The sequence below is a fragment of the Pristis pectinata genome, chromosome 4 (assembly GCF_009764475.1).
Source record: "Pristis pectinata isolate sPriPec2 chromosome 4, sPriPec2.1.pri, whole genome shotgun sequence".
NCBI lineage: Eukaryota > Metazoa > Chordata > Chondrichthyes > Rhinopristiformes > Pristidae > Pristis > Pristis pectinata.
This window is the reverse complement of record NC_067408.1, coordinates 74,287,775-74,306,247: the sequence shown is the minus strand read 5'-3', so window position 1 is coordinate 74,306,247 and position 18,473 is coordinate 74,287,775. Positions and strand designations below refer to the sequence as shown.

Below are 18,473 nucleotides of genomic sequence, written 5' to 3'. Positions count from 1 at the left end.
TCTGGAATTATCTGATTTATTTTATGTCTTGGATCTTGCAGCCCAAGTGTGCCACAGCAGCCATGTATGGGAGATGCTCACATGTGTACCACTTTCTAGATCCTCTGCAATATGTGCAAACAATAGTTACAGGTTAGCTTGGAAAACTGTTCTGCAGAAAATGCATGGTCAGTCTCTGGTGCCCAAAGTCCAATGGACATTTCCAGTTTTTACACTTTCATCCAGACATTACCAATATTACTGTGATTACTTTAAAACACCACTGCTGATGATAGGACTGCACATAATGTACCTGGACATACAGTATATCAAATAGAAAGGAAGAAAGCAAGATGCAGAGTTGGGTTGGGTTTAGTGGGTGAAATGTAAAGACTGAAAAACTCAAAACAATCTCAATCCAGCTACAGAGACAGAACAGGCAGAGGCCGACCTTCTCCTAGGAACTGGGTTGCCAGTTAAAATTTATAATAAGGCTGCATGACACAGATTAATATGCACTTCAGGGTTACCCCTGTTTGGCTGTGTTTATCAGTACTTGGGAAGCCTGTTAAATAAAGGCAACTTCAGGGAGAAGGTTAACGTCTTTACAGTCAGGGTGAAGAATCTTTCTCCCAGGGCCCCTAGTGTTATCTTCCTTTTCTTGTCATCAGGCCTCCCCTTTGTGAATAAACATTCCCCTAGGATTGCACTCATCGCAACACATATCACCCCCACATTGGCAACTGAGTCTCCTTACCAGCTCCAGTGGCTATGGCCTCCTCCAGTTCAGTTCCCATTGACAGAAGGCAGGTTAATACTGCACAGCATGCAGAGAAGCCTACTTCCCAAAATTCCTCTAAGATTCCCCTCCTCCCTCTCACCTACCTACAGTAATCAATATCGAAGACAAATACTTCAGCTAAAGGAAGGCAAAAGAAAGATTACAAATGCATACAAATGAAAAAACAATCCATTATGAAATCAACATTAACTTATTTGTCAACTATCATGATAAACAGTTGGATTTATCAGGGACTTTTGTTTGGTTAAATGTTGGTTTAAGTACCATCCACTTTCATTCCTATAATTATCATAACCACGAAACAAACACACGTGATAGGTCAATAAACTATTGCACTTAGATTCATGTTCACAGCTATGCTGACCAATGAAGTAACTAAATAGAGTCATGTTTATCTAATGCAGAAAGTGAAGTTAGTTATTGATCTTCAAAAAGAAAGATAAAATCTGGGAAGCAGTAATCGCCATTCCTCGAATGTACTGCACGGCATGTCTTTTGTTTACCACGTAGAGAAGAAACAAAGCACATTTTGTTGAAAAATATTTATCAATCATCATTGTCTCTTCTCACAAATCTCTCATTGCAATCCCTAAGGAAGGATTTTTGTTTGAATTCTATTTTCAGCAAAGCTCTTGGAGGAAAGGTATAAACTGATATTTATTCCATTCCCCTTGGGTGTCTGCTGACTTAATACTAAAGTTAAAAGGGATAATCCCAAATTCTATGTGATATATTTTGGTGCGAAGTGTGAATAAACATTACCACAACCTGGACATTATTTTATGCATATAGACAAAAAAGTAACATCTCAGATCAGTAAACCAATGTTGTAGAGAAATGGAATTGATTTGGCTGGGTAAGAAAGCTTATTCTTAAGAGTAAACAGAAACAAAGTAGCTCAATTTTCCATTTGAAGTCTTGAGTCCAAGCTAGTTAGTTCATTTCTAGTTAGCTAAGGAGGATAATAGGAGCTTTATACACCAATTAACCTGGAACCAAGATGGTCATGCTCAAATAACTTCCTTAGTTACCTGGAAGCAAACTAATGAGCTTTGACTCAGGACTGAAAATGGAAAATTAAGTTGCTTTGTTCCTGTTTACTAAGAATGGGCTTTCTTCCCCAGCTAAATCAATCCCATTTCTATATAACCTTGGTTTACTGATCAGAAATGTTACTTCTGTGTGTCTCTATGCATAACATGATGAGCTTGTCTAAGTTTCCCGGCCCACAAATAAAAAAAGGGAATGAATTGTTGATACTAAAGGAATTTTTCCTAAATTCTTTTTTTACATTAATTTGGCTGCATGCTGTGTAAAATGGCAGTCAGACAGAATCAGATGTGGCCATACTTGATGTGCAAGTTGAACTTTCCTTCTCTGTTACAGTATCATTGGTCAGGCACTTTCTTACATCTCTTCTCTAGCAGGTGATGATGTGTCACAGGCACAGTTCCACAAACATTAGCACCTCCAAAATATCTTGTCAAATGTTATGCGAGTATAAATTGCAAATGTTGGCAGCTATTTCACTATGGGAGGGGGAGGGCATCATAACAAACTAGATCCTGTCTTAGTGACACCCATAAAATATGTGTGTGTTTTTTATATAGGCTCTTTGCCCAGAGGCCAACTTGATTGACAGGCCTTTCCTCAGAAGAGGGTGCTGTTCTGGTATGGGGATATTCTTGCTATTTCTGGTTACATTCTGAGTGAGATGGTGATTGCAGCATAGTTTGGAGGATTGGGGGTAATTGAAGGGCAGGGGTGGTATTTTGAAGAAAGGGCTGGTGATTGCATGGAGGGGGTCAGTGATTGTACGGTGACAGTGGAGTTGCTATCACTGGGAGTTGAGATCCAGTTGCAAGGAGAGGAAAGCTGACTTTCGTCAGGGGTCAGTGGGTGAAATGCTCCTGGCAATCAACAGGCAGTTCTGGAAAAGCATTTATCTCTTCTGTGTGAAAGTCCTCGCTTCCCTCAAGCTAGCCAGCTTGAAAAGGGGAAGGGAGATGCAAGTCTGTGGCATGTGACCTTATTAGCTTGTTTTAATGCATGGCCTGCATTCAGAAAAGGGTAGTTGCACCACCTCATACTCCCTCCCAACACCACACCACCTCAGCCATTAAAACTAGACATGGGCAGGTTCAAAGCAAGTTGAGCTTCACTTCAAGTTTTTTTTATATATCTTAGCATCTCATGCAACCCAGATCCACCCATTTTGAATTGTTTGAGTCTCCCTGAATGATGACTCAGTATCAATAATGTACTTTTTCCAATGTGTCTTTAACATAGCAGATGCTTCATAGCAATATAATCAGACCCAAAATGCCGTTAAGTCAAAGAAAGGAAAGTAGTGACCAAGCGTCTGGTCAGAGAGGTGGTTTTGAAGATGGAGACAGACTGTACAATTTAGAGGGAAAATCTCACAGCTCTGGGCCTAATACCCGAGGACCCAAGGAAAGAGAAACCGAGTTATGTTTCAGAAGCCTTTGACCTGAAGCACTAACTCTTGTTGTTCTTTCCACAGATGCTAACCTGCTGAGTGTTTCCAGAATTTTCTGGTTTTATTTCATATTTACAGCATTTGCAGTTGTTTTTGATTTTCATCCGAGGACCTAGTCGGCTCAGTCAAATCAAGACAATAAACGAGTGATAGCTCATTAAATCTCCCGTAGCATTTCAGACGTTCATTATTGCAAAGGGCTTGTACAGCAAACTGTCATTTTGAAATGCTCTCATTAACAATATTGCATGAAATAACATTTTTGCAGATGAGGTCAGATGCTGCAATTCAATCCCAAGGCTTGAAACTACCAGCTGAGTTCATTGATGAATTATAGTTTTACAGTAGTCTCTCATCTGTCATTTTAATATCAGTAACTGTTACCTTAGTTTATGGAAATGCTTTGAGATTTGTGACTATGGGACTCTTCTTGGAAATTAAATCCAGCTATTTTATGTCAAGTGTGAGGCAGTTTTATTTTTAATATATTATCCCATGGATTGGTTGACTGAATTTATTCTTCTTTATTAGAATCCTAATGTACCCCTGGGAAGATAAGCGATGGGTATATTATAGAATCTATATCACCACATAACTGCTTTGGCACTCTCCTAACACTGATGAATGTAAGTACTTTGTTTCTGCTTCCCAGCAACAGTCCCTGTTAACTGTCTTTTTAAGATAACCTGTCATATACTTGCTTGATTTGCTCTTCTCACTTTCAATGTCATGCAAAATAAAGTCCATTTTTCTTTCCCTTCCACTGCTGCTTGGCTCGGAAAAGAACAAATCACACCTGATGCTGTGGTCAATAACTAAGCATTACCCTTCAACACTCACCCCTGGAGAGGAGAAGCTCTCATTCGGGCCACACAGCTTTGCTCACTGTTTGCATACATATTCACCTTTTTGTCTTTTGTTTTGCCCTGCAGCTACAACATGGGCAGCCTGAACACAGGTATACGATGCCACAATACTGCACCCCTCTGCAAGAAATTACATCAGTACAAGACTCACCGTAGGATGCTGCAAGGTTTTCTGCCAATTTTAATCTCTCTTTACGAAACTCTCATAAAGCAAATTACTGACATAAATTCCTAAATCCACATTAAGGGAATAAAATTAAAAAAATGTTGGACACACTCAGTAAGTCAGGCAGTGTATGTGGAAAGAGATACAGTGTTAACATTTCAGGTCTGAGACCCTTTGTTCTGACAAGCCTGCAGGACTTAATATTGAATTCTTCTACTTTAGGTAACTCTTTCTTTCTGTCTGTATCAGGACCGACCATTTCTGCCTTCTTCATGTTTTGTTTAGTTTTTTTTTTCTCTTTTTTCCTGTATTTTCTGATCTGCTGGGCATGTCCCACAGCCTTACCATTAGTAGCACATTACAGTGGCAAAGAAACTCAATCTGACCTTAAATGCTACTTAACTGCCACAGTAAATCATCTGGATTCACCTTATCAGAAATATTCCCTTCATTCCACTCATCTGTCCTCCACCTTTTCTGCTACCTAAAACTAACTTGTTTTCTCTCTTCTCAGTTTTGATGAAGGGTCCCAGATCTGAAATATTTACTGTTTCTCTATCCATAGGTGCTGTCTGACCTGCTGAGCGTTGCCAGCATTTTCTATTTTTATTACAGAGAAAAGGAGTCCCAGGACAGACCACTGACCTGTTTTGATTTTACAAAGCTCAGGCAGGGCAGCAGTAGAACCTTTCCATTTGGCTCCAGCATCCATCAACATATGGGGATAGAATAGAAGAGACGGATTCCTGCTGATTGCTGTCAATGTCTCAAACTGAAAAGTCTTGCATGTATGGACATAAAATAAAAATGATTGTATATTTGGAAGTTAAATTTCAAGATGATTACGTGTAGCTTCAGGTAGTTAGCTGAGACTTAATGTTTAGGTTCATACTTCAAAAAAGATTGATTCAGTAATGTACTAGGGTGGGGTTGCTATCTGAGACAGATTCCACAATGTGAGCTACAGTTTCAGACAGAGGAGAAGAGCAGAAAGCCTGCAAATATCCTAATACACTTCATGGAAGTATTTGCAAGCCACGAAGAGATACTAGGGCAGATAAACAAAGGTAAATGAAAAATAAAAAAAACTGCAGGTAATCTCAAAATCAAATTTATGGACTAAAATTGTGCCAGAGCATAGTTCAGGAAAATGTTAGAAAGACTCAGCAGGTCCAGCAGCATCTAATCAATTCCGGTGAGGGGTCTTCAAACTGAAATGTTAACTCTGTTTCTCCTTCTACAGATGCTGCCTGACCTGCTGAGTTTTTCCAGCATTTTCTGTTTTTTTATTTCAGATGACCTAAAGCCTGGCCAGTTCAGTGAAGTAGGTTCTAAGGAGCATTTTAAAGGGGGAAGAAAAGATGGAGATGAGGAGAAGACTGGGGAGGGAATTAGGCCTTGGTAACTGAAAGCATGGCTGCCACAAGAGGAGGGATCAAATTTCGGGATGATCAGGGGGTCAGAACTGGATGAGCGCGGGTATCTTAGACAGCTGAGGGATTAGAAGAGATTACAGAGGAAAAGAGGGGCAAAACCTGTGTGGGATTTGAATAAAGGCCTGAGACCTTTAAAAGTGAGGTATTGCTTAACCAGGAGGCATTGCAGATTAACCAGCACAGGATTGCTAAGTGAATGAAACTCTTGCGTAAATTAGGACATCAGTTTATGGAGAGTAAAAATGGAGGCGTGTCAGTAATGCATTGTACAAGTCCAGCCTATTGGTAAAAACAACATGCATGAGGGCAGAATAGCGCGATGTTATGGAAGTGGAAAAAGACAGTGTTGGGGTGACAGTGCTTATGTGTGATCATGTGTGATACTGAAACTGCGAATGTTGGACACAGATTCAATGGTGTGGTCACCAAAGGTGGTTGTGTGTTGACCTGGCCATCATCGGAGCACACCTGGGATGTGATGATGCAATTTTGGTTCATGTCGTTAGGGAGAAAGGTCAGAGAAGCAAGGATAGAGCCTTGAGGGACACTAGAGTTTACTGTACCAGCATGGGTAGAGAGGCCACTGCAGCTCATTCTCCAATTGCAACTAAATAGAAGGAAGGTACAAGCAGAATGCGGTCTCAGACTGCTAGTCATTAATGGGTAGACAAAGGGTGCAGATAGATAATAATGGGAGACAGATTACCTTTGCTATGGTGTGGCACAATGGCACAGTAGACGTTGCTGGTGCCTCAGGTTTGATCCTGACTCTGATGCTGTCTGTGTGAAGTTTGCTTGTTTTGCTATTGCTTCCTCCCACACACCAAAGACATGCTGGTTGGTAGGTGTGTTACCTTCAGTGTATGTGGATGCAGAGAAAATCAGGGTGGAGTTGATGAGCATGTGAGAGTGAATAGATTACAGGGAAATAGGTGTAGGAATGTCTTTGATGGGATTGCTCTGAGAACTGCCCTGGACTCAATGGGCTGAATGGCCTCCTTCTATGTTGTAAGGAAATATATGAAATATAATCATGTCATGAAAAGAGGCAACTTGGTCTGGAAACCTCACTTTAGATTCAAACAAGAAGTTCTGATAAAGGTGGGCACATTCAGAGATTACAATAGCTTCTTGGGCTTTGGAAGGAAAGAAAGGTTGTAGACAGGGCTGCAGTTTGCAAGAAAGGCAGGACCAAGCATTCATTTTTTCAAGAAGAGCTTTTCAGGCAGACGAAGGAGAGAGAACAATATCAGCCAACATAGGGGCTAGGAAGGGAAGTTGGTGGTCAGCAGTTTAATGAGAAAAGAGCTGAGAGAGCAGGAGGAGGGTTTCAGATAAAATGTGCCTGGTGTGCACATGACAGATGACTGGAGAAAAGGATGTAAGTTTGCAGAAAGGGCTGTGGCGACCTTTGAGATTTGACTTGATCGGCTAGGGAAATAGGTGAGGCAGCTGATAGGATGGCTTTAATCGTATTGAAAAAGAACCCCATTTGATTCCCCATAAAATCAGCAAGATATTATGTTTGTATAGTTCTCAGGATATGGCTGGATTCACTTACTTATTAATGGTACTATACTGAATAAGCAACATAAATTCTTCACTGCTGTTGTACTTACAATGGCTGAATAAAGCCAGTGAAGAACAAGGAGATGGCACTAACCTTTCTACATACAACTAAAATCAACTATGAAGTACATTTAGCTGCATTGACTCTTCATGCAAATTCTAAAAATAGCCCCCTAATTCTGAAGTGAATTAGTACAAAGCAGAATGGCAGAAAGATGCATGTCTTCTGCATTGGTCTCACAGAATAGGGACAATTTAAAAGATTCTATCACATTATTTCACTTTGCATTTGAAATAGAACTACAGTTCTCAAAGTGATTATTTCCAACTGGGCATTATAATAATTCATTTGTTTTTATATTGTTATCTTCAGTACACATTGGTTTGAATATTTCAGACAACAATGAAATGCTTGTCTAGTCATACCCAGTATTTTCATTACCATTTCTTTAAAATGTACCACTGCACATTGTTTAAAATCATGCCAATTGCATTATTAACAAACTACTTCACACAATCAAGCTCTGTACAAAGGCACTTATGTATGGGATTATGAGTTTTTCTGCAAAGTTGCCCCTTTTGGCAGTTTTCCAAGCTTTCCTTAAAAATATTTTGACTAACTATCTGGAGACAAAAGACAAGTCTTAAAAAATACTCAATGAGAATCCTCAAATATAATATGACAAAAATAGAATTTTTGTCATGAAAGGCACAGTCTCAAAATGGCACATGGGATCTAGTCAGGTTGCAAGAAATCACATTTAATGAAGTAGATTTCTTTTAAAAAGAGATAAAGTAAGGTTTTGGTGCTTTTAGTTGAGCATGAGTTACATACTATATAGATTATAGCAAGGTGAAACTGAAATTGTCAATGTCTGAATTATTGATCTTTTAATCAAGACTGATTGGCATCACTGCCTTTGAATTAATTTGGGACATACATGTATAACATCTCTTCTAGGGAACAGCTACCTTAGTTTTTCTCTGATTATACTGTACCCAAAGAAGTGGTTCGATTTCAAGAATTGCATGAAAAGTTGAAAATATAATCTTCTAAACCACTTGACTTTTACCAATTTGTTACTCTTGATGAACCCCTGGTGTATAGTGTCAATTCTCTTACATCGTTAATATTTTGTCTGTGACTAACCTTGTATCTTTTTGACCTGTGGATAATCTCTTCACTGTATGTTAAAGTGTGTTAAAGTAGACAAGTGAGCTCTGAATTGCCTGATTTGCATTTATGTAGAAATTATATCCAAGATGATGCCTGCTCTTGTGACAAATTGTGACACAAGCTCAGGATGTCCCAAAGCACTTTCAAGACAAAAAAAGTACATTTGAGGTGTGCCTACAGTTGTGATGAAGGAAACATGTCAGTCAATTTATGTATAGTGACATGAAGGGTGGATGAGGGATAAATATTGGCTAGGACACTGGGCGATTTTCCCTTCTCTCCCTTGAATGGTGCTATAGGATCCTTTATTACCATTGGCAATGGGCCTTGGTTTAGTCTTATCTGTAAGTCAGCAGTTCTGACAGTGCAGCTTCATATTTTTAAGAATTCTCATTATAAGTGGCAGGCATTGTCAAAAAAGTTAACGATCATATATTGTCGAAGTCTCAACACTTCTGTGTTCACAGTTCTTAATGGGATGAGATATCCTGGAGTTTATGTTCCACTTTCACAAATATATATTTGAACTCTTGGACGCAGCTTTGGTGTTTATTAATTGCAATACTGTAATTGGTACATCTGCCATTTTTGAGTTGGAATCCAGTAATCTGACTTTCTGTCCAACAAGCTGGAAGTTTCAAGTTGCTCGAATATGGCACAGGGTTGACGGTAGCCATCTTGCTTTGCCAAGTTATTAAAAACACACCAGTTGAAACACCTGTGTCAAATGTTGAAAAAATATCTACAGGGGCGGCAACAGTCTTTCAGGACTGTTGAATATGACTGGCTCACAGTTTGAAGGCAGCAGCTGTCAGAGCCATTCTCCCTGCTGGACTGGTAGCCTCAACCATTTGGCCGGCTGGAAAGCATGTTGAGACCATCTGCATCATTGGTTTTGGTCATCCATCCCACTGGTCTGTAATTATTCAATGCAAACTATTCTTATTTACTTTTACCGAATGTTTCCTATTTGCATTTGATGGGAAATACATTCTTTCGTGATTGTAGTTTGTAAAAAAATCTGATCTGCACTTACATCATCCCAGACTGCAATGTAGCGCAAAAAATCAGGGATAATTTTAGGGTACCCTGCTCACAATGGATAAAGCTTTCTCAATTCCATGAAACTATCCTTATGCTTAATTCAGTAAATGGATTCTTCCAATAGGTTACTTCTTGTGTCATTTTTGCTAAAATTAAATTGTGCATTGTAGGGGATGGAGTTCACTTCTGGAATATGCTGAAAGGCAAATAGCTTGAACACATAACAACTGTGAACACAAGTTGCTGAATAATGCACAAATAAGCCCTTTAAGCTCTGCTGAATCTGAATTACGTTGTTCTTTATTGTACATACCTGTTCATATCATCCATATTATCTGCTGCAAAGTAAAAGCTTTTAATCTTGGGATGGCATGCTTTGAATGCACTAAGGGGGGAGAGAGAGAGAGAGAGAGAGAGAGAGTGAGAGAGAGGGAGAGAAGCACACAATAAAAACCATAAGCTCTCATACATTATTTCCATATAAAAATAATTAAACACACCCTGTGGTTAAAAAGGACCTATTAGAGATTAATATTAAACTTTATCTGGTGGGTATCTTTTAAAAATAAACTCAGGAAGTGTTGGAAATATTCAGCAGGCCCAGCCCACAAATTTGAGGAAAGAAGCAGAGTTAACATTTTAGGTTAACAAACTTTCATCAGTCCTGAAATCATATTTTAAACAACATACTTTGTGCCCTAGCAAAAAATTGTGTCATGAGACCAAAATAAATTAAATGTCTCAAAATAGTTCATAAACAATGAAATGCTCTGAAGTGCAGTGATTGTACACGTGATGGGAAATAGGTACAAAACAAGAGCCTAAAAGCAGCAATAAGTGAAAGGGCTAGTTGAAGGTTTTTGATGTTGGTAATTAGCCAAGTATTCTTCATTTTTCTTCAATAGGACATAGAGTCTTTAATATTTAACAGAACTAGAACACATTGATGAATGATTTAATGTTTCCTTTTCACTATCAAGTAGTTCACCTCATTAACAGAGCTTTTGCTAGCCTATGACATAGATACTTTTATAAAGATTCAGTCATAAGACTGGTTTCCCTTATGTCAGATATTCCTTGCACCTGGCGCTCTGTAGAAAGTCTTGCAAGTTCACTTTACTTTTGCCCAGTTCTGTGAAACATGCCTGTTGGGAGCCACCAATGCATTATAAAATGAGCCGTTTACATGATCCTGAAGGTTGGCCCTGTGACCTAATTCAAGGCATTGAGTCATCAACTGAGCAAAACTGACATTCCAATCTGGTCAAGTTTCTGACTGTGCCATGACAAAAATCTGATGCTCAAACTATCGCTGAGCCTGAGATTTTTCAGAGTTGATATTCAGATGGGTTTGATGGCTTTTACTTTAGAACATATGAAATAGAAGTTCTAAAAGTCATTCAGCCCATGGCATGTACTCCCTAATTCAAGAAGATCATGGCTGATCTTTTATCTCAGTGCAACTTCCCTGCACTAGCCATATATTTTTTGGTTCCATTAATAACTAAATATCAATCCAGCTCTATCTTGACTGAGCTGGCACTGCCTCTGGAATGAGAATTCCAAGATTCACCACCATCTAGGTGAAGACACCTCTCATCTGGGTCCTAAATGTTTATGATTCCTGATTCTGGACATGCCAGCCAGGGAAACATCAACTCTGCATTCACCCAGTCAAAACACTTCAGAAGGGATTATATTATTGTCTTGTGTTACCCTAAAAAATTTGCAGTGAAATAATATACATTAAAATGACAGATTTATTTTCTAATGACAATAATGCCAAGTGGTCTAAAATCAGATAATTCATAAAATGGCCTATTTTTGCACCTAATCCCATCAGTTTTTACAATATGTGAGCATTTGATAATGATCATCAGCATATACTGATCCCTACTACACATGGACCATTGCTATTGCATTTGATGGCAATAATATTCGTCCAAATAGAATATGAGACTCACATACCTAGACTGGCTTCTATGCTAAGAATAGGGATTGACCAGCTACATGTACAAACTTATACCTTTTAGGAAAAAAATACCATTTTGTACAAGGTATTGTCCAATCATGTGCATGTTGTACCAAACTCAAATTATTTCTAGGCCTTTCAAGTTAAGTACCGACAGAGCTAGTTAAATACATACTTTCCAATCATTTTTGAAGCGGTGTCTTTGTCAAAATTAATCTCTTGTTTTTCTTGTATACGTATAGTCAAGGAAAACTGTAGAAAATGCATGGAATGACTCAGGAGGAGAAAAGGTACAGGAAATTCTGACTGCAAGAGTATTCTGGATCAGAAAAGGCTGACAGCATGGATTAAGACATGGTGTGTATGAGCTGGTTGTGGGCAAGTGGCTGTGGGGCATGGGGTCAATATCTTGGACACTGAGAGCAGGTAGAGATTAACAAGAGGAGTGGAGCAGTGACTATGAGGGATGGGGAGGCAAGACTGGAAGGGACATCTTAATATAATTTCATGTAAAACATGAAAACATGAATCATCAGAGCTCAAAGAGTATATACAGTAATTAATCTTGTGGGTTGAAATGCCTAACAGGACATGTAACCAGCGTCTGACATCCTATTGAATTCTTTCTGTCTGTAGTCAATGATGAAAGGGAGCATTAGGCAATCACTTCCACAATACTTACTACTTCTTCCGACATTCACTCGCTCTGTCAATTTTGAACTCTGACAGGCAGATAAATCCCTCAGCCTTCTCATCCTGAGGAAAATTAAAACAACACATTTGGACACTTTTTTGATGTATAATATTTTTAAATTTCTACTGCTTAAATGTTCAGCGAACTAAATATCCTCCCTGAAAAGTCTTTTTAAAATCTTGCAATGAATTGAGCCAAAAACAGGAAGATAGATCTGAATGTCAAAGGACAAACTTTACATTCAAAGCTAAAAGCTCCTAAATGCCAAGTTATTCGCAATACGAAGATATATTCAGTTTGCCAATGTTACAACAAGAATTGAGCACATTTAAAAGCTTACCTTCTATTTGACAAATACAACAAAGGGAAGGTTACCTAACTTTTCTTACTACACTCATTTGTTGGCCTGCTGTGCAATTCCACTATTACTCTTCCCTGTTTCCATTTTCAAATGTTTGCAATGTTTTTCTAATTAAATTTCTTATTTGTCAAATGTTAAATTTGGGACTTATGGTAAATGTCCCTCATTTACTCATGCTATACCATACTCACAAAATTATGTGTTAAACATGAAGACATGTTGGCCTTGAAATCATTTCTCATCCAGAATCGCCCATTAAACTATTGATACATGGGCAGCTAAGTCACATTTTGTGCACAGGCCCCTGGCGATGTCAGCTTTGTATATCTTAACATAAGCCAAGGCCTCTCCTCTGCCACCTCAGGGGGAGGGGTTCGCTTTCACGATTGATGCTGGAGTAGAGTTGGGAGGAAGGGCAGGAATGGTGGGAGGACGAGCGATCTGAAGAAGACACACAACAGTGGAAGGGTTTGGGAGTGAGGGGAAGTTGATATTTTAAAGTGGCCCTTCTGTAGGAAGAAGCATTTGCAGGATTCCATTGGTTCAGCCTATTCTCTTTAAGCTGCTCTGAAGTAGGGATCTTCAGTTCTGAAGCAGGTTTTACTTCTGAATGATTGGTGTGTGGTGTTCGCATGACCAGGTGTTTTCATGCATAGTGCTGTCATATGTATGGAGGACCTGGAACGAACTTGGCCTTCCATAAGAACCAACAATAACCTTCTAATCATATTTTTGATTATAAAACATTTGCATGGCATGCAAAATGTATTTAGTTTACAAGCTGGTTACTAAGTTGTAAGAGCACCCTTTTAGGAACTAAAATTGCCCGATTGCTCCACCAAAAACAGTGAATTTAAGTCTTCTTGCAACTGAGAATATTTATTAAAAAAAAACAAACTTTCACTGCCACAAATGACATAAATGTACTCTGCCATTTTGTGATGTGGTTTGGCAGAAGCAAAATACCTAAAAAGCATTAACAATAATCCAGTTTGGCAGAGTTAAAAAAAAGCCAGCTCACTAGTGCTTCAATATTTTTAATATTTACACATAAGATTTTAGGAAATGACTAGAAATATTGGAGATTTGCAGGTACCAGCTATATTGTACATATAAATAATAACGTTACTCTTAAATAAAATTGCTTCTTAAGTATGTTATTCAACCACCTGACTTTATTTTTCAAAATGTCTTCTTTTCATTCATTTCTTTTCTCCTGTTAATGTCCCTGTGGGATCCGTGTACCTGAGGTTGGTAGAGGGGTCAATGAGCTCATCGAATTCTTGTCTAAGTCTACAAGTCCGCAATAATTTAGTAGATTTCAGAGAGCATGCTCTGTTCTAGTTTCTACCATTCACTTTTTTGGTAAAAGCATTTTATTTACACTCACTAACTTCCCAGCTGAGTTGAGTAATTAACCACATAAAAAAAACTTAAGATACTAGGCTGTGTCCTCCTACTGTGACACAGTGACAGGGAGTGCACATGGTGGCAAGCTGGAAATCCCCCATCAACCAATAATTGTCTTAAAGTGTATTATCGCAGATCAGTTTTATGTGTATAATATATACTTAATGTATCCCTCTATAGGTGGACAAATTTAAATTCCAGTGCACTTCTCTGTACAATAAGTTACTTTGCTAACCTCCTGTGCTACCAGGCATTTAAAATCAGATATCCTGTATCATTTCTCTGCCTTTTAAGAATGCTCTCTGCAGATATGTAAAGTGGATGCATGTTTGGACTAATATTTTGTTAGTTCTGATAAAATCCCAGCTAAACTGATTAACAGTTTAATTTACTAAAAATTTTCAATAGCTTAGTTTCCTTTACAAGAATTACTTCATTGGGCTTAACATGCTTTGGGAATTTGTGGAGAACACATTTAATGGAACAGACATACACATTCAGAGGATTCATGTTTAAATTGGTTCTTACTTCTTCATTCATATACCAGTACAGTGAGACGTCTTTCAGCACAACCCAATACTTTTTCCACTTCTGTGAAAAGTAACTCTTGGCATCCTTCTTCTTCCATAACCACCCTTCACAGTCTCCACGGCCAAGGTCCTTGCAAGAAATTCTTCTCCTGCTCATGGCTGTCACAGTACCTGAAATTGCCAGGAGACAGGAAACAGTCAGGCAAACACCCAGCTGCATGTAATCCAAGTCTACCAAGAAATAATGGTATCTCCAGGAGTCCAGGACTTTTCTTTTTTATGATTAGTCGTTGAACGTTAATACAGATGTTTTCTTATTTAGTACAGAGTGTCATTATGAATTAGGAGCAAGAGCAGGCCTTTCAGCCCCATAAATCTGCTCCGCTATTTCATAATATCATGCTGATCTGATTGTAAACACATCTCCTGTCTTTCCATTATACCCTTTCACCAACCCCATTGCTTATTAAGAATCTCTCTGTCTCTGCTTTAAAAATATTCAAAGACTCTTCCTCCACCACCCTTTGAGGAAGAGAGTTCCAGAGACTCACAACCCTCTGTGAGAAAAAAAAAGTCATCCCATCTCTGTCTTATGTGGGCGGCCCCTTCATTTCAAACAGTGACCGCTACTTCTGTGGGTCACTTTTTACAACACGTTCGCATATTAAGGCATCAACCTTGGTTTATTGGAAGGGATTTCTCTGCCAGATCAAGAGGCTGCAGGTTCAAGTTCTACTCCTGAGGTCTAAACACAAGCAAGACAAATCTTTCAGTGCATCACTGTGGGAGTGCTCTACTGTCTGAACTGCTGAGTTTCATATGAGATGTCAAACTGAGGCATTGTCTGGGTCTCAGGTGGATATCAAAGATCCTAGTGTCTTGGCAATATTTATTCACCCTCCAAACAATATTAAGACCGGTTTTATGGTCATTATTTCATTGCCTCACGTACAACTTGATTGCTGCATTTCTTTATATTAAAAGAATGCTTCAAAGGTGCTTAAGTTGATATTGGGGATATCTTATGTTTTATAAATGGATATGGGCATCATGGGTTGGTTGAGTCAGTGGGGTAGATCAATAACGAGGAAAGCTTAAAGGAGGCACATAATTGGAAACTGTGCACAGCATTGGTCCCTTTAATTCAGAAAGAATATATTAGCATTGGAGGCAATTCAGAAGAGTTCCATTCGGCTAATTTCCTGGGACGAGACAGTTTTTTATCACAAGCGGCTAATGAAGTTAAATCTGTATTCTTTGGAGTTTAGAAGAATGAGGGGTGAAATACATAAGATCCTAAAGGAGAAGGACAGGGTAGATGTTGAAATGTTTCTACTGGTGAGAGAGTTTCAAGTGAGTGGATGTGGTTAAAAGTGCATGGTCATTTAAAACTAAAATGTGTTGGAATTCTTACTCACAGAGGATGGTGAATCTCTAGAATTCTCTACCCCAAAGAGCTGTGGAGGGTAGTTCACAGGAGTTTTTTAAAGAGACATATACAATTTTCAAAGACTGGGGAATTGAGGGCTATGGGAACCGGCACAGAAGAGGCCAGGTGACCTACCTCTGCTCCTATTTTCTGGCGTTCTTGTAAATAAAGCCAAATTAAGGCTTAACACTCTGGTAATGACATGCTAAAATGAGGAGATAATTGAGAGACTCAGACGTGTGACACCATTTTATACAAATGCATCATAATGAGCACTGCATGCTTTGTGACTAGCTTTGTGTACTGAGCAGCTTCTGTACGAATGTGCATCAGATGGGCATTATTTCAGAACCACTCACCCAGCACCACAGACCCAGACTAAAGATCAGGGCGTCTGCCATTGGCACATAAAATACATGGTCAGGTTTCTCAAAAAACTCTGCTGCATGATGCACTATAAGGGTGGGTTACCTGGTAGAATTTCTAGGCTACAAGACATTTGACAGTAAACTTGACAAATCTGTTAATGCGTAAAATTACTTTGACCAGTTGGAGGTTAGTAAAATGAAAACCCATGGAATGAAAGGGTCATTGGAAGTCTGGTAAGAAATGGACTCGCGGACAGAAAAGAGAGTTGTTTTAAATGGCTGCTTCTCAGACTGTTTTGGTACATAGTGGCATTCTCCAGACTTCAATGCTAGGACCACTGCTTTTTATGATTACACGTGCTCATGACTTGAACTTTCTTCTTTCACAACTAACTTCAATTTCCCTGCTGTCACAGAATGTTGACAATAAAGCAGATATTCTCTTCTGAGCTGAAATGGACAAAAACCTGTGAAATAAGCACAACTGCAGGAGTAACTGTGGAACTTTCACCATAGCCAGAGCTGGCCTGTATGAAGCTCACAGTCATTGATAAATGTATACAGTTTTTGAAAAACTTAAAAATTAGTTACAGTAGGATTTGCATGTATAAAAAAGAACCAATAGATTCAAACGGAATTTAATAACACTAATATGAAGTTTCATCTCAATAATAAAACACTGAGCAGGGAAAGCAAGATTAATAAAAAGCAAGACTGATAGAAAGAATCCTTTACCTTTGTTCCTTTTTTTGGACTTCTGTCCCAAGGATTGCTGAAACGTCTGAAATCAAAGAAGCACAAAACCAGCAGTGAAAAATATAAATTGAGGTTTATAACATGTGTTCCTTTTGGTTTCAAACTAAATACAACTCGATCGTCATCTATGTTGGGCAGTTACCTCAACTTAGCTCTGCATTTCCTGTACTGCAAAATAAAACTGCTAAGCGACGCAAAATATCGCTAGTCCATTTGGAATATGAAACATTACTGTTCTAAGGTTAATTGCATTCTACATTTAATACCAGAGACTTCTCTGGTGAAAATAATTTGTAAGAGAAGCATGTGAATAATACACTTACAGAATTAAGTTTACAGAATACATCTGTAATACTGGAAAAATAGCTGTGTGGTCTAACCACAAAGCTAATGAATGCTCATTGCATAGAGCCGGCATTGTGAATCGTGCAGACACTCTACAAATGACCACTGCTTTTTTTTATATCTATAAGCAAAAATATGAAAACCACACTTCTGAACTCAAGTTTGTGAAGTGCAAATGTGAGAATGGAAGCCTATGTACAGTGGTTTTATTTTATGGCACATTGTGAAAATTAAGCGCAAATGGCCAATTTTTTTAATACCAACATTAAACTGATAGTGTACAGCAGGTTAAATAAATAGCTCTCAGAGCTCCATGGCTTCTCGTCCCAGAGGCTGTGGTGAAGCTTAGAGAGCAGGTGTGATGGGTGACATGCAGTGAGAATGGGGACTTCCATCCTTGGAAATCTGATGTGTTGGAAATAGAAATTTTCCAAGTAGAACGCACTTAACACTCCCCCTTGAGAGTGGAATATTGCTTCATTTACAGCAAAAGCAATTCACTGAATTTTACATACATTAATGAAAAAGTACAATTGTTAATAAGACAGGACTAAAACAACTTTGGGGCTGTTAGTCAGTTATTTCAAGATAGCAGATATTGTGGCGTTTTGTGGGACATTTTCATTTATTTACAATAAGAGGCACACTCATATTCTTACTCAGATGCCAGTTTGGCCAATCAGAATAGACTATCTGTCTTACTTAACTAATGTAGGTTATGCTGAGATTATGCAGTGATTATGTTGAAATCTCTTTAACGACAGGGAGAACAACTGATGTCATCCTGAGTATGGACGGCAGTAGTGTGCTCCGCCAAGCAGTGCCAATCTGTGACACCCCACAAAACCTCTTTCCACAGACATGACAATCATGGTCTCAATGTGCCAGACAGTCAGCAGACCATGTCTGGCTGGCAGCAATCTGACCTTTCACTTTAGCACTGCATCCGATTTCACAGGCTATCCACTTTAGATCTCGTCTTCGTCAATTCTTGCAACAGCTAATTGCATTTGACAAGCTCCCTCATGGCAGGCTGATCCAGAAGATTAAGATGCATGGGATCCACGGT

General features: G+C 38.8%; 1 protein-coding gene across 2 annotated transcripts in view; it reads right to left on the bottom strand.

Annotated features, from left to right (window-relative positions):
- Positions 1-18,473, bottom strand: part of cnksr2a (connector enhancer of kinase suppressor of Ras 2a) — a 371,916-nt gene that overhangs the window by 56,565 nt on the left and 296,878 nt on the right. For both annotated transcript variants that reach the window (XM_052013677.1, XM_052013679.1), the window contains exons 15-18: positions 17,039-17,084; positions 14,505-14,677; positions 12,194-12,267; positions 9,853-9,924 (exon numbers count right to left, since the gene is read on the bottom strand). In XM_052013677.1, the coding sequence (XP_051869637.1) occupies positions 9,853-9,924; positions 12,194-12,267; positions 14,505-14,677; positions 17,039-17,084 (365 nt within the window). The remainder of the gene's footprint in view (positions 1-9,852; positions 9,925-12,193; positions 12,268-14,504; positions 14,678-17,038; positions 17,085-18,473) is intronic.